The sequence below is a fragment of the Pan paniscus genome, chromosome 6 (genome assembly GCF_029289425.2).
Source record: "Pan paniscus chromosome 6, NHGRI_mPanPan1-v2.0_pri, whole genome shotgun sequence".
In the NCBI taxonomy this organism is placed as follows: domain Eukaryota; kingdom Metazoa; phylum Chordata; class Mammalia; order Primates; family Hominidae; genus Pan; species Pan paniscus.
This window is the reverse complement of record NC_073255.2, coordinates 175993160-176014620: the sequence shown is the minus strand read 5'-3', so window position 1 is coordinate 176014620 and position 21461 is coordinate 175993160. Positions and strand designations below refer to the sequence as shown.

Here is a 21461-nt window from a genome sequence, read left to right as displayed (position 1 = left end):
TGGCGTGGGAGGAAACTTTGCGTCCAGGAGTTAGAGTCCAGCCTGGGCAACACAGCAAGACTCCATTCTCTAAAAACAAAGTTCGCAGGACAGGAGTGGGTGTAGATATTGTTTGGCAAGAGGAAAAGAGTTCTGGAAATTGGTTGTACAACAATGTGATTTTATTAAAACAACAAGGAGATATAACTTCATGCCTGTTAAGATGGCTATTATCAAAAAGACAACAGATAATACATGTTGGCAAGGATATGGGCAAAAGGGAACCTTTGTACGCTGTTGGTAGAAGCCATTATGGAAAACATTACGGAGATTCCTCCACAAATTAATAATAGAACTGCCATATAATCCAGCAAGCCCATTTCTGGGTATATATCTGAAAGAAATGAAATCAGTATGTCAAAGAGGCATCTGCACTCCCATGTTCATTGGCAGCATTATTCACAATAGCCAAGACATGGAAACAACCTAAGTGTCCATTGGTAGACGAATGGATGCATTGTTATATATATACACATACACATATACACACGCACACATGTACATACAGAGACGTGATAGACTATTACTCAGCCACAAAAAGAAAACCCTGCTATTTGCAACAACATTATTCATAATAGCCAAGTATAAACCTTTAAGGCATGATGCTAAGTGAAATATATCAGACAGAGAAAGACAAATACTATATAATCTTACTTATATGTCAAATTTTAAAAAGATGAACTCACAGAAAGAGTAAAATGGTGGCTGCAGGGGCTAAGAGGTAGGAGATATGGGGAGATGTTGGTCAAAGGATAAAACTTTGTCGTAAGATGAGTAAGTTCTGGAGATCTAATGTAGCATAGTGACATTATTTGATAACAATGTACACTTGAAATTTGCTAAGATACTAGATCTCAAGTATTCTCATCACAGAGACACACACAGTAACTAGGTAAGGCAATAGATGTGTTAACTAACTTGATTGTGGTAATTATTTCACAATATAGACATATATCACATAATCACTTTGTACACCTTAGTTTTATGCAATCATATTTGTCAATTATACCTCATAAAGCTAGGGACAAAAAGAATATGGGGAAAGAAAGATTAATAACTATAAAAAGTCTTCTTTAAGAGCTATTTCTTTTTTTTTTTTTTTGAGACAGAGTTTCGCTCTGTCCCCCAGGCTGGAGTGCAGTGGCGCCATCTCGGCTCACTGCAAGCTCCGCCTCCCGGGTTCACGCCATTCTCCTGCCTCAGCCTCCCGAGTAGCTGGGACTACAGGCGCCCGCCACCACGCCTGGCTAATTTTTTTTTTTTGTATTTTTTTTAGTAGAGATGGGGTTTCTCTGTGTTAACCAGGATGGTCTCGATCTCCTGACCTCGTGATCCGCCCACCTCGGACTCCCAAAGTACTGGGATTACAGGCATGAGCCACCGCACCTGGCCTGAGCTATTTCTTATTACAACTTTTTTTTTTTTTTTTTTTTTTTTTTTGAGATGGAGTTTCACTCTTGTTGCCCAGGCTGCAGTGCAGCGGTGCGATCTCGGCTCACTGCAACCTTCGCCTCCTGGTTTCAAGCCATTCTCCTGCCTCAGCCTCCCAAGTAGCTGAGATTACAGGCACCCACCACCATCCCCAGCTAATTATTGTATTTTTAGTAGAGACGGGGTTTCGCCATATTGACCAGGTCTCCAACTCCTGACCTCAGATGATCCACCTGCCTTGGCCTTCCAAAGTGCTGGGATTACAGGCGTGAGCCGCCGCTCCCAGCCTAACTTCTTTATTTTTTTAAGATGAGGTTTTGCTCTGTTACCCAGGCTAGAGTGCAGTGGTGCCATCATAGCTCACTGTAGCCTCAAATTCCTGGGCTCAAGCAGTCCTCCTACCTGGGCTTCCCAAAGTGCTGGGAATTACAGTTGTGAGCCACCGCACCTGGCCTATAACTCCTCAGGTTACTTGATAGCCTTATGCAGTTTTATAACATGCACTAAACACAAATGAAGGGCAGATAAAAATATTATATATAAAAACCCAATGTGAATGGACTTTACACCACCGAACTGTATACTTAAAATGGCTAAGATGGGCCGGGCTCACACCTGTAATCCCAGCACTTTGGGAGTCTGAGGTGGGCGGATCACCTGAGGTCAGGAGATCAAGACCAGCCTGGCCAGTATGGTGAAACCCTGTCTCTACTAAAAATACAAAAATTAGCCGGGCGTGGTGTCGCACGCCTATAGCCCCAGGTACTCGGGAGGCTGCGGAGGAAGAATCAATTGAACCCGGGAGGCAGAGGTTGCAGCCAGATGAGATCATGCCACTGCACTCCAGCCTGGGTGACAGAGTGAGATTCCGTCTCAAAAAAAAAAAAAAAAAAAAAAAAAAAAGGCTAAGATGGGATTCTGGAAGAAACAAGAGTGTGATGTGAGTGTGTAGAGGCAAAAGAAATCGAGGAATTATGCGACCATGAAGCCAATGCTTAGTCTCAGAGATCAGAGGCTTAAAGAAAGGGATAGATTAAAACCTAAAAAGGAAGAAAAGAAAGATTCCAACATACTAAAGGAAAGAGAAGTTCCTCAACACCCTTCCTGCTTATTTTTCCAATATAATACACAGCTGGGCCACCTTACCACATTCTTGTTGATTCCAACTTTATCAACTTTTCCATTAAAGCCAAACCCGACTTAGTGCAGTCAATGACGGACTGTCTGTAGGCTATGTGTATCCCTTATATAACTGATTGTGTGATGGCTGAAATTGAGAAATTGGGGCAGAAGTATTGAGTGGCTCTAAGAATCTCCAAGGATCCAAGGTTTGAATGATTACCATGCACACACAAAGGAACCTATGCAGATGACTGCTTAGTACAGAGAGAAACTCAACACAAATGTTACATTGTGGCCACGGTTGACCAGGACCCTAAAAGAAGAATCTGTAAGATTCCAGGAGTTCCTATCACGTACATTTCTAACCATAGATATAACATCGAATGAATGCCAGATGATTATGGAGTCCTTGGGTTCTAATTCTTACAAGACAAAGTTTCCCTGCCTTTCTTTGACCAATTTTCCTCTTGTTGCCAGTTTCCTCTGCCTTTCTTTGACCAGTTTTCTCTTGCTGCCAGTTCATTAAACATGTAATAGCATGAATTATTATTCTATTCACCCATTTGCTCTATTATGAGCTGAGTATGAATAATTATGCTCACTTTTTTAAATGCTGTTTTGAAATTGTTATTTTGTCTCATTTAAAAATTTTAAGGCTGGGTGCAGTGGCTCACGCCTGTAATCCCAGCACTTTGGGAGGCCAAGGCAGGTGGATCACCTGAGGTCGGGAGTTTGAGACCAACCTGGCCAACATGGTGAAACCCCATCTCTACTAAAAATACAAAAAATTAGCTGGGGGTGGTGGTGGGTGCCTGTAATCTCAGGTACTCTGGAGACTGAGGCAGGAGAATCGCTTGAACCCGGGAGGCAGAGGTTGCAGTGAGCCGAGATCGTACCATTGCACTCCAGCCTGGGCAACAAGTGTGAAACTCTGTCTCCAAAAAAAAAAAAAAAAAAAAAAAAAATTTAAATGATGGCCAAGATACAAAATCTCAGGAAGAAGACGTTTTATACTCCCAGTTCTGTTGCACAGTATGGTGAATATAGTTAATAATAGTTTGTTTTTTTTTTTTTTTGAGAAGGATTTTCACTCTTGTTGCCCAGGCTGGAGTGCAATGGCGCGATCTTGGCTCACCGCAACCTCCGCCTCCCGGGTTCAAGCGATTCTCCTGCCTCAGCCTCCCGACTAGCTGGGATTACAGGCATGCACCACCATGCCCGGCTAATTTTGTATTTTTTTAGTAGAGACGGGGTTTCTCCATGTTGGTCAGGCTGGTCTCGCACTCCCGACCTCAGGTGATCTGCCCGCCTCGGCCTCCCAAAGTGCTGGGATTACAGGCGTGAGCCACGGCGCCCAGGCTAATAATAGAGTATTATACATTTCACAATTGCTAAGAGTAAATTTCAAATGTTCTCATCACAAAAATGTTAAGTATTTGAAGTGATGGTTATGTTAACTAGCTTGACTTTGTTATTCCACATTGTACCCAAAAATTATGACATCACTTTGTGACTCATAAACTTATACAATTATAAATTGTCAATTTACAATAATTGGTTGCAAATAATGGTTAAGATGGTAACTTTTATGTTATGTGTATTTTAGCACAATTTAAAACTTTTTTTACAGCTCACAGGAGCCAGTTTAAAGGAGCTCTTGCTGGAAAGCTCAAACATCAAAATAAATAATGTTTGCAGTTACTTGATACATATATAATATGTAACACTCCATGGTTTCAAGGCTCCTAATCCCAGCAAGCAGGCAGATTGTTTGAACCTAGGAGTTCCAGACCAGCCTAGGCAACATGGCAAAACCCTGTCTCTACCAAAAATATAAAAATTAGCCGGTTTCATAACCCAGTCTCAAAATAAATAAATAAATAATTTAAAATAAAATTTAAAAATTAAAAATAAATAAATAAATAAAGTAAAAAATCTCCATGGTTTCATGATACTTGAAAAGAAAAAAAAAAAAGGAAAGGAAAGAGAACCTTGTTGGTTACTATAGAAGGTTGCTAGGGCACTTATTTATTTTTTTGAAAACTGATAAAAGAATTTTCCTTCCTCTCACCTTCCCTGTATAAATTGATTTTGAGAGTAATCAAATAGTTAAATGAGAAAGTTCTTCGTTACAGAATTTCAGTCAAAAAGCAGATAACGAATGACAGAATTAGGAACTCACTGTTTTGCAACCCTAAATAAAAGAAGGCCTCTCAGCATGATCATCATGGCTGCTCCAACAGTTAAATGAAAGGTCGAAGGCGAGCTTTGCAATGGAGGGATCAGAGGGAGCCGACTGATCCTTGGCATCAGCCTTTATATCCAATTACCAGTGTAAAGGCAATCTGAGTTACACAGGAACATGTTCAACAATCCTACATGGAATCAGCCAACCAAATTTGTAACATGGGGCATTCCACAACACAAATGACTCAGTTTCTCCAACAAATCAATGGCTTGGGAAAACAGTGGGGAAAGGATAGCCATTCAAAAAATAAGTGGGCTGGGCCTGGTGGCTCACGTCTGTAATCCCAGCACTTTAGGAGGCTGAGGCAGGCGAATCACGAGGTCAGGAGTTCGAGACCAGCCTGGCCAACATGGTGAAACCCCGTCCCCACTAAAATTACAAAAAATTAGCTGGGTGTGGTGGTGGGTGCCTGTAATCCCAGCTACTTGGGAGGCTGAGGCAGGAGAATTGCTTGAACCCAGGAGGTGGAGGTTGCAGTGAGCCAAGATCGTGCCATTGCACCTCCGGCCTGGGCAACAGTGTGAGACTCTGTTTTGAAAAAAAAAAAAAAAAAATGTGTAGACTGGGTACAGTGGCTCACACCTGTAATGCCAGCACATTGGGAGGCTGAGGCGGGGAGGATCACTTGTGGCCAGGAGTTTAAGACCATCCTGGCCAACATAGCGAGACCTCATCTCTAACTTAAAAAAAAAAAAAAAAAAAGTGTAAGGGATACAGTAGCGAAATGTAGTGTTGTACTTAGTTTGGATCCTATAGTAAACCATTTTGGAGACAATTGGAAAAATGTGAATAAAGACTAGGCATTAGATGATACGAAGAAATTATTTTGCTAGATGTAAAGATTTCTTTTACACTTTTTTGTTTGTTTGTTTGTTTTGCAGACTGGGCAACATAGCTCTATCAAAAAAAGTCACAAAAATTAGCCAGGTGTGGGCCGAGCCCGGTGGCTCACGCCTGTAATCCCAGCACTTCGGGAGGCTGAGGCAGGTGGATCGCGAGCTCAGGAGATTGAGACCATCCTGGCTACCACGGTGAAACCCCGTCTCTACTAAAAATACAAAAAATTAGCCGGGTGTGGTGGTGAGCGCCTGTAGTCCCGCTACTTGGGAGGCTGAGGCAGGAGAATGGCGTGAACCCGGGAGGCAGAGCTTTCGGTGAGCCGAAATCGCGTCACTGCACTCCAGCCTGGGCGACAGAGCGAGACTCTGTCTCAAACAAACAAACAAACAACAACAACAAAAAATTAGCCAGGTGTGATGGCACATGCCCATAGTCCCAGCTACTTGGGAGGCGAAGGTGGGAGGATCGTTTGGGCCCCAGAGACAGAAATTTCAGTGACCCAAGATTGTGGCACTGCACCCCAGCCTGTGCAACAGAACGAGACCCTGTCTCAAAAACAAAACAAAACAAAAAAATTTTTTTGATGATACAAATAACATGTGCTCATTCTAGAAAAATCAGAAAATACAGAATACAGAAAGAAGAATATACGGTACCCAGTTCCATCATTTGAAGATAATCATTGTTCTTATATTTAGGAGCATTTCCTTCTAGTTATATATTTATAAACTGTTTTGTTTTACCTCAGTTGCACAGGATTGGGTTGGTCATACTCTTTGGCTCAAGACGACACTCTCTCACCATTGGCCCTCTTTTATTTCACTATTTATAGTTTATTTTTAATAGTATATTTATAGTTTATTAAGGAATAAACCCCTGTGACTCATCATCTACATGAAAACTAGAATCCTGATAATAACCTAATACGATATGATGAATCCTGATGATTATCTATGTGGCCTCCTCTCCATCTTAGCCCCTCCTCCCCAACTTGGTAACCACCATGCTGACTTGGTGTTCATCATTCCCCTGCTTTCCTTCTGAGTGTATATGTGAGTTGTCTTTAACTTATAAAAGGTTATTGCTCTAAGCAATATATTGTTGCAAGAGGCTGTAGTTCATTTATTCTGTATAATATTCCTTTGTGACTTTACTACAGTTTATCCATTCTCCTGTGAATGGATATTTGGGTTGTTTCTAGGTTTTCCTGGGAAGAGTTCTGACAGGTAGTTAAAATTTATACTTCAAATTTCATCTTAAGATACACTACTACCATGCCACCTTTTCTTTTTATTTCCATAGGTTTTTGAGGAACAGGTGGTATTTAGTTACATGAGTAAGTTCTTTAGTGGTGATTTGTGAGATTTTGGTGCACCCATCTCCTGAGCAGTGTATACTCAATTTGTGGTCTTTTACCCCTCACCCCCTTCCCACCCTTTCCCCCTGAGTCCCCAAAGTCCATTGTGTCATTCTTATGCCTTTTGCATCCTCATAGCTTAGCCCCAACTTATGAGTGAGAACATATGATATTTGGTTTTCCATTCCTGAATTACTTTGCTTAGAATAATCATCTCCAATCCCATCCAGGTTGCTCCAAATGCCACTAATTAATTCCTTTTCATGGCAGAGTAGTATTCCATCATATATATATATATATATATATATATATATATATATGTATATCACAGTTTCTTTATCCACCTGTTGATTGATGGGCATGTGGGTTGGTTCCACATTTTTGCAATTATGAATTGTGCTGCTATAAATATGTGCATGCAAGTATCTTTTTCATACAATGACTTCTTTTCCTCTGGGTAGATACCCAGTAGTGGGATTGCTGGATCAAATGGTAGTTGTACTTTTAGATCTTTAAGGAATCTCCCGGTTTTCCATAGTGGTTGTACTAGTTTACATTCCCATCAGCAGTGTAGAAGTGTTCTCTTTTTACTGCATCCACACTAACATCTATTATTTTTTGGTTTTTTAATCATGACCATTCTTGCAGGAGTGAGGTGGCATCACATTGTGGTTTTGATTTGCATTTCCCTGATCATTAGTGATATTGAGCATTTTTCATGTTTGTTGGCCATTTCTATGTCTTCTTTTGAGAATTGTCTATTTATGTCCTTAGCCTAGAGGTTTTTTTCTTTTTTCTTTTTTTTTTTTTGAGACGGAGTTTCGTTCTTTTGCCCAGGCTAGAGTGCAATGGTGCAATCTCGGCTCACTGCGACCTCTGCCTCCCAGGTTCAAGTGATTCTTGTGCCTCAGCTTCCTGAGTAGCTGAGATTACAGGTGCCTGCCACCACGCCTGGCTAATTTTTGTATTTTTTCATAGAGACAGGGTTTCACCATGTTGGCCAGGCTGGTCTTGAACTACTGACCTCATGATCCACCTGCCTCTGCATCCCAAAGTGCTGGGATTATAGGCGTGAGCCACCGTGACCGGCCATCTCCTTCCTCCTTCACCACAATCACCAAATCAGCCCCTAGGTGTTTTTGGTATTCAGATTTCATTTAAAGAAAAAGTTTTGATGGCAACAAATTGTGCAAACTTCTCTACACACTCCACATTCAACACACACACATTGACTGATGACATTCATTTTGTTGTGTGCTGTCTTATATTCTTCTCATATTCCAGAAGCTCTGTGTTAAGGTAGTTTACAGGCATGTCACTAAGTCCCTAGCTCTGCTGCTCTGAGACCATCTTAATAGTTGGGAGTACTGTTTGAACATTATTATAAAGTACATACTGTAACCTTGAACTCCTGGTCTCAAGTGATCCTCCCTTCTCAGCCTCCCAAGTAACTGGGATGACAGGAATGTGCCACTACACCTGGCTAATTAAAAAAAAAATTTTTTTTTTTTTTTTTTTTTTGTAGAGACAGGGTTTTGGTATGTTGCTCAGGCTGGTCTCGAACTCCTGGCATCAAGTGATCCTCCCACCTCAGCCTCCCAAAGTGTTGGGATTACAGGCATAAGCCACTATGCCCAGCCTAGAAGTATTTTATAGGATGAAGAAAGGAGAGGTAAGACAACTATTCATCTAAGACAGAGATGTTCTCAATACAGGATCTAGTAAATCACTGCTTCATTTTTGCCATTAGAAAGTAGATGTAACTATTGTGATATCATGCCTGTTTGCTAGCACCTTTCTGAAAGTGCACTAAGCCACAGAGGAGGAAAGCAGTCCCTTGGCTTCCGTCTACTTGGATGCATGTGGTGTGTGTGGCACACATGGCAGAGCTGTGGGCATCTTGCTAGCTGTTGAGCTTTGGGATCTATTCTGATTGCTTCTCCCAAATGAGGCAGGATGCATCTCATTTACATGGATACAAACATTCCATTGCCTTCTTTTATTGCTCAATACTTTATTCCCACTGATGATATCAGTCACGTTGTTGTGTTTAGTTGTGTATACTTCCGTTAGAGTTCCTTGAGAGTCAGGCCTGTGCATTATTTATCTTTGCAGCCCAAGTACCTGGCATATGCTTAGCACACAATAAAATAATAATTAAATGGGAACTGAATATATGAGGTTAGACTTCACAAGTCACTTGCTCTACCAGTTACTGTATGTTTAATTATTCAGTCAACAAGTATTTGAGAGCTTTCTATGTGTGAGGTACTACACTATGCACTGGTCATATAACTTCTGAATGGGCTGTAATTCAGCAAAGAGCCAAGCCTAGTATGATTCAGCAGGAACCACCAGCCTCTTAGTGGAAAGGGCTTCTTGGGGAATATGTACTTTCCTCTCTTCTAAAGAGTAACTTATGGGGCCCAAAACTTTATTTCTCTCCTTTCATTCTAGGGCTAGGAAAGAAAGAGTAGAAGGCACATGACATACTTAGGTCCCACCCTCATCACACTCAACAGAATATCATACTAAGAATCAAATAATAAACTTTAATTTGAATATAATACAGTAGAATATAATAATTATTTTGAGGTACAAAAATAATTATAAAATACTTTTCCCATTTGCAAGTAATGTATGCTATGGACTATAAATAGTACACTGATGCCAGAAACTACACATATTTCACTACATGCCTAAGTCTGGGTCTTCCTCTCTCCTCCATCATCACACATGTAAGAAAACCAGCTATGCAATACTACTTTGCAATCTTGAAACTCTGTTAAGACATTTCAGAAGTAGCTATCTTTAATAAAAGAATTAGATGGTACCTTTCTTTAAAATAGTATGTATGTTTTTTGGCTCAATCCTATAGATGAAAAAGTTTACAAAAATTAGATTTCTGCCATTTTTGGAATATCTGCTTTTTTTCCCCAAAAGACAGGAAAATGTCAGAGAGAATCTAGAGTGTTGAATTCAACACAAGCTCATTTGAAAGTAAGTCTCCATCCATGGGAAAGCTTTTTGACTATAGGCAATTTGAAAATAATAGCAATTCACTGGAAGACAAATTTCACTGCCAAAACCTGCTGACGAGTTCTCCCTGTCTTTTCTATTACTGTGTTTCCTAATATTTTAAGTGAGGTAAGAATTACAAGAATGATTCTAAAAATTATAGCAGGTTCTACCCAGATGGGACCCATCTAGTTCCTAAGATGCTGAGAGCCATTTATTATTTAAAAAGTAGGAACAACATGAGGAAACAGAAGCTTTGGCATATGAAAAAAGATGTAGCTTTGCTTCCTAGAATTCAGTTATTTAGGCCAGTTTATTTTGATTTGTGCTCTGAACTGATTATATATGGGTCTAAAGATAAAAGACAGAAAAACTGGCCATCTTCATGAGTAGAGGTGAAATAACCCCTTGAGACAGTCCTGAAGGTGAAGGAGATCTTCAGTCATCGATCTCTTCTTGGCTGCTTCCACTCCTGCCATTTTCTCATCTCCTTTCTATACAACTCCTTCATCCACAAGTGGAGTGCTGGGATAAGTGGAACAACTAATACAGTGCTTACGGGGATTTTCCTGACTTCAGTGCTTGAGGAATTCTTTCTTTCAGTTCTCTTCCCATCTATTCTCTTCTAGGCAGGGATGGCTCTGCACTTTCTAGACCTGTAACACTAGGTACCTTAAACTAATAGAAAAAAACTATATGGTGTAAAAACAAAGGTAGTATAAAACATAGAAAGATGTGGGTCTCTTTTCTGGAAATAGGTTGTGAGCTTAAGAATGCTCAGTTGTACAGTAGGTTTATGTTATAAGAGCTCAGAAGCATGGGGCTGGAATATGACTTACGACAGAGAGCCTAGCCATTAGGAGATTCCCTCAAAGGACTTTATACGATTCATGTTTTATTATTGTTACATTAATAAGTGCCCACAATACATATAAATCACTGTAGCCCTACTTTCAAAACTGATGTTTGGGCCAGGCGCGGTGGCTCCTGCCTGTAATCCCAGCACTTTGGGAGGCTGAGGCGGGCAGATCACGAGGTCAGGAGATGGAGAGCATCGTGGCTAACACGGTGAAACCCCGTCTCTACTAAAAATACAAAAAATTAGCCGGGCGTGGTGGTGGGTGCCTGTAGTCCCAGCTACTCAGGAGGCTGAGGCAGGAGACTGGCTTGAACCCAGGAGGTGGAGCTTGCAGTGAGCCGAGATCGCACCACTGTACTCCAGCCTGGGTGACAGAGCGAGACTCCGTCTCAAAAACAACAACAACAACAACAACAACAACAACAACAACAACAAAAACTGATGTTTGTTCAGCAAGATACATTAACAAAAACCTAACCTGCTTTGTTACCTAAAATAATTAAGGTACCAAAATATAATGGACTAGTGAGATTCATAAACATTGTTTCTTGAATACCTTTAGAGGTACTACAATTTTTTTCATAGTACTCACCTTTTAAAACATTGCAATACTCATCTTACTGCGCTGTAACATGTTATTATCATCAACAATTTAATTACTGAAAGAGTAATCCCATAAATCTATCCTATTAATGACTGGACAGTTTGATAAAGTAGCTTACTGCCATTCTTAGAAACACATAGCTAGTTATTCTCCCAAGATTCAGAGGTGAAGTTATAAAACCCTTTATGGAATTCCCCAATAAAATGGGATAACGTACAGAGATGCCTTAAAGTTAAATGATACAATGATGCTGATTCTTGAACATCAAAGATGTTTGTTATTGCAGCCAGGAGACAATGCCATAAAATGCTAACAAAAAAAAGTTATACTGTTTTCCTTAAAGTCAGTAAATTGCATAAAAGTACTCTGAGCATTTTTGGAAGAAAGGCACCAGATAAGTCCAAAGTCTTATTGCTACTAGGATCATACAGGGTCACAGACTATGGCACTCTGTTCAGCCAGGAGACTAAGTCTCAGCAAGTCAGTCTCTGACCTTGAGGCTTAAAGAGCAAGGAAGGAAAATGTCAATAAAACAGAGCCCTGTATCACAGATTAAACTGGAGTGAAAATGATTTCCAGTTTTATGTCAAAGTAGAAGCTGGTTCCTAGGATGCTGGAGCTATTTTAGATGGACACTCTGTTTTCTTTGGCCCATTTCTTCATGATCCGGATCATGTATTCTACTTGGGTGTTACCTGTGCTTCTCAGTAAATGGAGCACTTCTCGAAGGGTCTCTCTGAGGAAAAGATTTGAAAAGACAAAGTGTTTCAATGAAGAATGAAAATTAAAAAATAAAATAAACTCTGAACTGTCCTTCATACTGTATGTCTTGTAGGGCATTTTTGGTAATAGACTCTTCCACTGTGTATTCACAAAGCAATTACAAACTGCCTAGCCTTATGTTCTTATTGTGGCATAGTAAAATGGAAATTATGTGAAATCTTTCTTGCCAATCCAAGTGTTCCTTGTTTATCCATACTACCTATATACATACTGATAATCTTTTTGTCCTTTCTGAGATGACCTAAATATTCCCATTTCTATTCTTATTCTGCATGACTAGAAAGAGTATATCCAGAAGTTGGGGTTCAAGTTCTAGCTCTAACACCAGCAAGTCACTTAATTTGTCTAACTCATGGATTTCTCCCTTGTTTAAGGTGGTAACCACCTTCAACTAGGCATCACTGTCAAATTCATAAAATTTTACAAAGCCAAAGGAATAAGGGATTTTTTCAAGAAAAATAATACATGAATAAATATGGAAGAGATGGACACTAAGGACTAAGCCTAGCATTTATATTTGAAGTAATTTAAATTTAATTAAAATTAAAACATATTTTAACTAATGAACGCTAAAATTTCCCTATTGCCCTAGCAAATCTATAGGCGACTGCCTATGAACCTATTTGCTTAAGAGTCTTCTCATATTTTCTACTTCTTTTTTCCCACAAACAACCTCTTTCACCTAACCAAATGCTTTTAAACTTTTACTTAGAACTAGAAGTACTATAAGGTAGGAAGTAATTTTTGATAGATTATTTTCTTACAAAATTATCACATTTCCTATTCATGTATCAGTAACAAATACATTCCATGAAGTTATTTTTAGAAAATGGAATCGAGTTGTGTTTTAATGTTTGTTTCAAATGAAACTATAGGCTGGGCATCGTGGCTCATGCCTGTAATCCCAGAACTTTGGGAGGCTGAGGTGGAAGGATCACCTGAGGTCAGGAGTTTGAGACCAGCCTGGCCAACATGGTGAAACCCTGTCCCTACTAAAAATACAAAAATTAGTCAGGCATGGTGGCATGTGCCTGTAATCCCAGCTACTCCGGAGAGTGAGGCAGGAGAATCGCTTGAACCTGGGAGGCAGAGGTTGCAGTGAGCTGAGATCACACCATTGCACTCCAGCCTGGGCAACAGAGCAAGACTCTATCTAAAAAAAAAAAAAAGAAAGAAAGAAAAAAAAAAGAAAAAAAGAAAGTATAAATCACTTAATTTTATTAATTTTATGTAAACTAATGTCTCAGTATTTCCTAGAATATGAGAAGGTGAAAGAAAACAAAAGAGTTATCAACCACATCTACTCCATTCCTAATTTTTTGAGACCTAAACTAAAGCACACAAGAAAAAGCCAATAGGCAAAAAACAAAAAACAAACAAAAAACCCAAAAGAGTAGAAGAGTAAAAAAAAAAAAACCACTTTGTCTATAAAAATAGCTGTTCATTTGGAACCAAATATACATCCTGCTCTTATATTTGGAGGCTGTTAGTGTACTCAATGTATATATGACTTAGAATGATCTGATCCTATTATATATGATTTAGAATTATCTGATTCTACAAAATGAAAGATTTCTGGAGGAAAATGGTCAGACGGAAGTATTTAATATGAACCTTTTTTTCATCATTCTAAAACATCATTACAATCATGTATTTTCAGAAGATATCATCCAAGAGAACAATTATTTTCCCTCACAAACAAGCAAATGAGTAGAGGTAGTATTTCTTGCCTGTTTACTTACTTGGGTTCTCTCCCAGCTACGATCATCTGGAAAATGCCCACACAGGCACCCCGTTTGCCTTCCCAATATTCAGGGTTAGGATCCAGCCTCTCAAGGACATCAAAAGCTTTGGCAGAATAGTAAAACTGGCCCATCTGAATAAGAGAAAGTATGTGGTAATACTTGCAGTAAAAAGATTGCACAGAAAGAACCTGAACATAAAGATAACATGAAACGGGACTGTATGAAATAAGTGCATGGGTGCTGACAACATTTTCAGTTAGCAAGTTAGAAAAACTTCAATTCCCAATTAAAACAATAAGAAGGAAAATTACAGTTTGGGTACATGGGTTCAGTTTAAACTACCTTACGTTCACTCAGTTTTCAACAGTATAACATTTTTTCTACATAGAGTCAAATTATGCTACAATCAGCACTTTTGCCTTTTCTTCTAATTGTATTCTAATCTTGAGGATAAACTGAGGGTTGTGATTTGAACTGAGTATTTTTCAAGTCTCTTCAATACATTCTTTTCAGATGACTACTATCATTCATTTTATGCTAATTTGATCATGTTCAACTCCAGGATGGTCTTTCCCTAGTCTTGTTCCTAAATTCTCAGAATGCTTAGATGTATACTGACTACTATTCTAAACACTAAATCTTTTAAATGTTTAATCCATTTTGAGAGACATTTTTCCCAAATGTACTACACATTTCCTTGGCCTCATAGAACATGTTGAATGCCATTAAATTTTGCTTGGATTAGTTTTCTTTTATTTAAAAAATTTTTTTATTCATTTTTTTTTTTTTTAGAGATAGGATCTTGCACTATTGCCCAGGCTGGAGTGCAGTGGTGCCAACATGACTCACTGCAACCTCAAATTCCTGGGCTCAAGAGATCCTCCTGCCTTAGTGTTCCAAGCAGCTGGGACTACAGGTGCACACCACCATGCTCAGCTAATTTTTAATTTTTTGCAAGACAGGCTCTCACTATGTTGCCCAGGTGGGTCTCAAACTCCTGGCCTCAAGTGATCCTCCCACTTTGGTTTCCTAAAGTGCAGGGATTACAGGCTTGAGCCACTGCGCCTGGCCAGATGAGTTTTCTTACTTGGCAATCATAAATACATACTGTTACCAATTTCACTTAAGGCTTCAAATTGCCGGGCAACTCTCTTTATGGTTTAGTTACTTCTTTATTCCTGACAGATGTTTTTCTAAATCTTTGACAATTTCCTTAAGACAGCCTTCTTAGCTTAGCCTTATTCTGTATTTCATAGGGAAAACACAACTTTCTTCTCTTCAGTTCAAATTATATTTACACCTTCATTCTTCCTTTCCTCCTTTCTGCGTAATCTCACGCGAAGATTTTTTTTTTATTATTTTCAAGGTTTGTCCTTCTATTTATGTACTCTTTTTTAAAAAAGTCTTTATTGTGAAATAACAGACATACAGGATGGTAAATGAAACATCCATGTACATCTTACTAATTATAATGTGAAAATACTGTAAACACTACCCAGGTCAAGACACTGAGAGCAACACAAAAGCTCTCTGTGTGTCACTTCCAGACCATAACTCTCTCTTTCCATACCCAGAGGCAACTACTCTTCTGACTTTTATGTTCTCTCTTAAGTATACACATCTTTAAACAACATAATTGAGTTCTGCTTCTCAGAACTTTATATGAACGAATACTGTAAATATTCTATTATGTCTTGTACCTATGATTCAACATTATAAGACTCACCTATATTGCTGTATATAGCTCTAGTTGATTCATTTAAAAAATTTTTTTATTTTGAAGTATTAATAATTATAGATCCATGGACAAAGATAGGACAGAGGTCACGTGTACCTTTCACCTAGTTTCCTCCAAAGGTTACAGCTTAAATAAGGATAGTAAAATATCACAATATAAAAATCAGGAAATTGACACTGGTACCGTGTATGTTGATGATGGTCCTGTTATTTCATCCTATGTGTAGATTCACGTAACCACAGCCATGCAACTATCAAGATACCGAATTACTCTTTTTTTTTGGACACAAGGTCTTGCTTTGTCATCCAGGTTGGAATGCAATAAGGCAATCACAGCTCACTGCAACCTTGAAATTCTGGGCTCAAGTGATTCTCCTGCCTCGGCCTCTTGAGGTAGCCACCATGCCCAGCTACTTTTTTTTTTTTTTTTTTGAAATGGAGTCTTGCCCTGTTACCCAGGCTGGAGTGCAGTGGCGCGATCTCGGCTCACTGCAAGCTCCACCTCCCGGGTTCACGCCATTCTCCTGCCTCAGCCTCCTGAGTAGCTGGGACTACAGGCGCCCGCCACCACGCCTGGCTAATTTTTTGTATTTTTAGTAGAGACGGGGTTTCACTGTGTTAACCAGGATGGTCTCGATCTCCTGACCTCATGATCCACCCGCCTCAGCCTCCCAAAGTGCTGGGATTACAGGCGTCAGCCACCGTGCCCGGCCTGCCCAGGCTGCTTTTTAAAAATGTTTTATAGAGACAATGTCTCACTATGTTGCCCTGGCTGGCCTTGAACTCCTGGCCTCAAGCAATCCTCCTGCCTTGGTCTCCCAAAGTACTGGGATTACAGGCATAAGCCACCGTGCCTGACCAAGATGCAGAACTATTATATCACCACAGAGATTTCCCTTGTTACCCTTTTACAGTCACATGCACAGCCCTCCCTGCTCACCATCCCTAACATCTAACAACCACTAATTTGTTCTCTATCTCAATAATTTTGTCATTTCAAGAATGTTACATATATGAAAGCAAACAGTATGGGACCCTTTGAAACTGGCTTTTTTCCTTCAGTATAATGTCCTTCTTATTCCCTGTTAATTCAAGTTACTGTGTGTTCCAATAGCTTGTTCCTGTTCTGGTCACCCTGCAAATGCAAGAGGGACTCCCAACCAAAGTTTGGTTTGGATGGTGAAACTGATGACGCCACACACACACAGCAAGAGGATATGAAACGTTTTCTTACATAGTTGAAGTCTAGGGAGAGTAGAACGGCCCTTTTAAGCAGATCTGAAAAGGCCTGAGAAAGCAAGGAAAGGAGACTGGCCTTGGTGTTTACTGTGGTTAGGAGGTGGGGCCGTGGTGAAGGTTCCTGTGCATGGGCAGGGGCTTGTGTGGTTTAAATCACCCTATGGTGCCAAAGAAGGGAGCACATAGGTTTTCTTATCATTTTGTCCAGATGTGGGGCACAAGGGGAAGAGGCAGGGGTGAGGCTTAAAAGCTGTCAGCAGTCAAACATGCAGAAATGGAGTCAGACTTCTCATTATAGTTCCTTTTTATTACTGAGTAGTATTCCATGCCAAACCCATCTGTTTAACCATTCACCTGCTGAAAGACTTTGACTGTCTCCAGTTTTAGGCTATTACAAATAAAGCTGCTATTAACATTTAAATATTAAAATTTGTGTTATTAACATTTATATATTTCTGTGGATATAGGTTTTCATTTATCTGGGATAAATACACAGGAATGCAATTGCTGGGTCATATGGTAAGTATGTTTATTAAAGAAACTGCCAAAGTATTTCATGGTTGGTTTTTTTTATCCTTTTATTTTTGACCTATGTAAATATATTTAAAGTGAATTTCTTGTTGAGAACACATAATTGGGTTATGTTTTTTAATCCACTCTCTCAATAGATGTCTTTTAATTGGTATACTTAGACCATTTACATTTAATTATTGACATGTTAGGGCTTAATTCTGCCATTTCCCCCCTTATACTCTTTGTTTTTCTTTGACAAGGACCTCACACATATGCTTGATAAAGACTTGACTGTGTGATCCCCACAGAAGGAAGATAAGAAAACCTGTATTTGGCTTCTCTAGCCTTCACCTACACCCATCTTTTTCCTGCTGTTCCTGTAGTGTAATAAATTTTAGCCATGAGTATAACTTTATATTGAGTCGTATGAGTCCTTCTAGTAAATCACCAAACTAGTGGGTGGTCATGGGACCACTGAGACACTAGGTAATGCCAACTTGTTTTTCAAGTAGTTATCTTCCTTTGATGTTAACCCTATTCCCCTCTCATCTCCTCAGGGCCTAACTCCATCAAAAATGCCCCATCCTCCTGAATCTTTAATCTTACTGTTCAATGGCTCATTTTCTTCTGCCTACAGATACACTCCCCTATCCCCATTCTAAAAGAACTCTCCACCCCATCCCCCCCAATTCCAAACCCTGATTTTCCATTTAAGTTAGCACTACATTTTTCCTTCTTATTTTTAATATCAAAATTTTTAAGACTGTGGTCTACATTACACTAGCTGCATCTGCTTTGTAATCTGACTCTATTCTCTACCTCTTACTGTCTTCTCAGTCCTCATGCATTTCTAACCAGTTGCAGATTTGACACTCTCCTGCCTTGGTTTTTGATTAAATGGGAGCAAGAAAAAGTAATGAAAAGCATTTTTTTTCCTGTCCTCATTGTTTTCCTTCTCTTCTGTTCATCCTGTCTTTCATTTACTCTTCCTTCTCTTTCCAGCCCTTAAACACTGGTTTCCGCAAGGTTCCTCACCCCATTTACTGGCTAATCTTATTCTCTCTCATACTTTGCTGTTGCTGCTCCTGCTGCTGCTACTACCACCACTAACTACGGTTAACTTCTAAATCTACATTGTTAACTACTAAATCTACATTGCTAATCTTGATGAATACCAAAGCTCCAAGCACAGCCTGTCAATTTCCTACTTCTGTTGTCTCTGCTGGGAGCCCAAAGACACTTCAGATTTAATACATCTAAAACTGAAATAATTTCCTGTCTTCTAATGTTTTCCTTCCCTCTGCCTCCCCTAACTTATTTAAGAGCATTGCCACCCACCAAGTCATGTTAAACTGTTATTTTTAAGTTTCCTATGTCTTAAAGTATTTTCTACTGATGGTAATTCACCTCTTTTTTTGGTAACGATTCACTTTGAAATGAGCTTTTGTTGATTAATTTCATACGAGTTTCTCTTTACCTGACATTTACCTGATTTTTGACATTTTTGGAAGAGATATTCCAAAAATAGGAACTTCCAGAATTTGAGGCTGATTTTAAAAAAATCTTAATCTATAGGCTAGGTCCCCAACTACCTCCTCCCAGCCTTTCCAACTCCCCCCGCCCCTCCACACACACACCCCAGCATGCACACAAAACAGCCATTTCTTTACTAAATCTGACTACTTTTTTATTCTCTTTTTCTGGTTCCTTTGTCTTTCCTGTCTGCCATTTGCACCTCAAAGTTTGGTTTGCACCTCTTCTCACTTTACATTTTACTTGGGTAATCTCACTGTTTTTCAGGGCTTCAGTTAATCCAGTCATGTACTTCATAACCGTATTTTGATCAGTGATGGGCAGCATATATGACTGTGGTTCCATAAGATCATAATATTATATTTTTACTGTGCCTTTTCTATGTTTAGATATGTTTCAATACACAAATATTAGCCATTGTGTTATAATTACCTACAGTATTCACTACAGGAACATGCTGTACAGGTTTGTAGCCTAGGGAGCAATAAGCTATATCATATGGCCCAAGTGTATAGTAGGCTATACCATCTAGGTTTGTGTAAGTACACTCTGATGTTTGTACAATGACAAAATCACCTAATAATAATGACACATTTCTCAGAACTTATCCCCATTATTAAGCAACACAGGACTGTACTTAAATGTTGATGACTCGCAATCTATGTTTCCAGATGTCAGAAGACATTTTTCTTGAGCTTCAGAACCAAATTTCCAACTACCAGATGAATATCTGTACATCAACGCTGACTAAAGATTCATATCCTTTAGAAATCTAAAACTTCCTGTCTAAATAATTATTTCATATACATGTAAATCTCTGAAATACTGCCTATCTCTGAGTTCAGTTAATTCATAAAAAGAATGGCATCAGTTATAACACTATGTGAATCCTCTCACTACTAGCCATTTAGTCTGCAGGACATTTTCCCCTAATATTTAGCCAACGCAGCAATGTGATAACGAATCTTTAATGTTCCCTTTAGTCTCAGTCAGACTCACCTTGTAGCAGTCATTAGCAATGAGCTGTAAGAGACTGAAGGACTCGCCGGAGGTTTCCATCTTAAGATAAAGTTCCCAGGCTAGTCTTGGTTTCTTATTCATAATATCTGCAAAAGGAAACAAAGATTTGTAAACAAATGAGTCATTTTTACTGTACAAAAATAATTTCTGCACCTTATTATTCTATAGATTTGGTTCTATATTCCAAATAAAGTAATGGAAAGCTTTCATGGAAAGCTTGCAATGTTGGCATTAAGCTGGCTCCCTGCCACAATTCTACCATACTTAAAATATTTAAGTTAGGAGTCACATAATTATGTCTTTCAGATTGGATTGACTTCTGGTAGTTCCTACTTTGCTCATATGCTTAAAAGAGGATACCTATCATTCATTCAATCCTACTCGTCGTTTCAATCTCACTTAGAAGATTGCTAAATTTTCCTCTGACTACAAAAACTCAGTGAACATTTTATTTAATTTTTTTTTTTTGAGACAGAGTCTTGCTCTGTCACCCAGGCTGGAGTGCAGTGGTGCGATCTTGGCTCACTGCAACCTCTGCCTCCCAGGTTAAGTGATTCTCGTGCCTCAGCCTCCCAAGCAGCTGGAATTACAGGTGTGTGCCACCACGCCCAGCTAATTTTAGTATTTTTAGTAGAGCTGAGGTTTTGCCATGTTGGCCAGGCTGGTCTTTAACTCCTGGCCTCAAGTGATTTGCCTGCCTCAAGCTCCCAAAGTGCTGGGATTACAGGTGTGAGCAACTGTGCCTGGCCAACATTTTAAATCTTGAGTTTTAAAAAGGAACAAGAAACAACAGTGAGTTAGAGACAAAGACAAAGTAAAGTTCTTTTTTTTTTTTTTTTGAGACGGAGTCTCGCTCTGTCGCCCAGGCTGTCGTGCAGTGGCGTGATCTCCCCTCACTGCAAGCTCCGCCTCCCGGGTTCATGCCATTTTCCTGTCTCAGCCTCCCGAGTAGCTGGGACTACAGGCGCCCACCACCGCGCCCGGCTAATTTTTTGTATTTTTAGTAGAGACGGGGTTTCACCGTGCTAGCCAGGATGGTCTCAATCTCCTGACCTCGTGATCCACCCGCCTTGGCCTCCCAAAGTGCTGGGATTACAGGCATGAGCCACCGCGCCTGGCCTAAAGTTCTATAATATACCAAAAAAATTACATTTTTGACATTTTGCCACTTTTCCGACTTGACCCATAGTGAAAAGTTAAAATTAGTGTAACAACATCATTTCATAAACAACACTATAAACTGAGACTCTGGAAACTTTAATGAGACTTTAGGAAGAACTTGACATTTTTCAGGCTATAAGTACTAGGTCAATGCTATATAGTAGAACTAATCACAGGGTAAACTTGCATGACACATTTACATGGCAACTCTT

The 21461-nt window shown here is 39.5% G+C and overlaps 1 protein-coding gene and 1 pseudogene across 12 annotated transcripts in view; one reads left to right on the top strand and one right to left on the bottom strand.

Moving 5' to 3' along the window:
• The first annotated feature begins 149 nt into the window (after nucleotides 1-149).
• LOC129398361 (rRNA-processing protein FCF1 homolog) lies at nucleotides 150-7793 on the top strand (annotated as a pseudogene).
• A 1776-nt stretch (nucleotides 7794-9569) lies between these two features.
• IFT56 (intraflagellar transport 56) overlaps nucleotides 9570-21461 on the bottom strand; it is a 61132-nt gene continuing 49240 nt past the window's right edge. For all 12 annotated transcript variants that reach the window (XM_055115428.3, XM_055115436.3, XM_055115435.3 and 9 more), the window contains 3 exons: nucleotides 20068-20174; nucleotides 14044-14177; nucleotides 9570-12254 (listed from right to left, as the gene is read on the bottom strand). In XM_055115428.3, coding sequence (XP_054971403.1) covers nucleotides 12143-12254; nucleotides 14044-14177; nucleotides 20068-20174 — 353 coding nt within the window. In that variant the 3' untranslated portion in view covers nucleotides 9570-12142. The remainder of the gene's footprint in view (nucleotides 12255-14043; nucleotides 14178-20067; nucleotides 20175-21461) is intronic.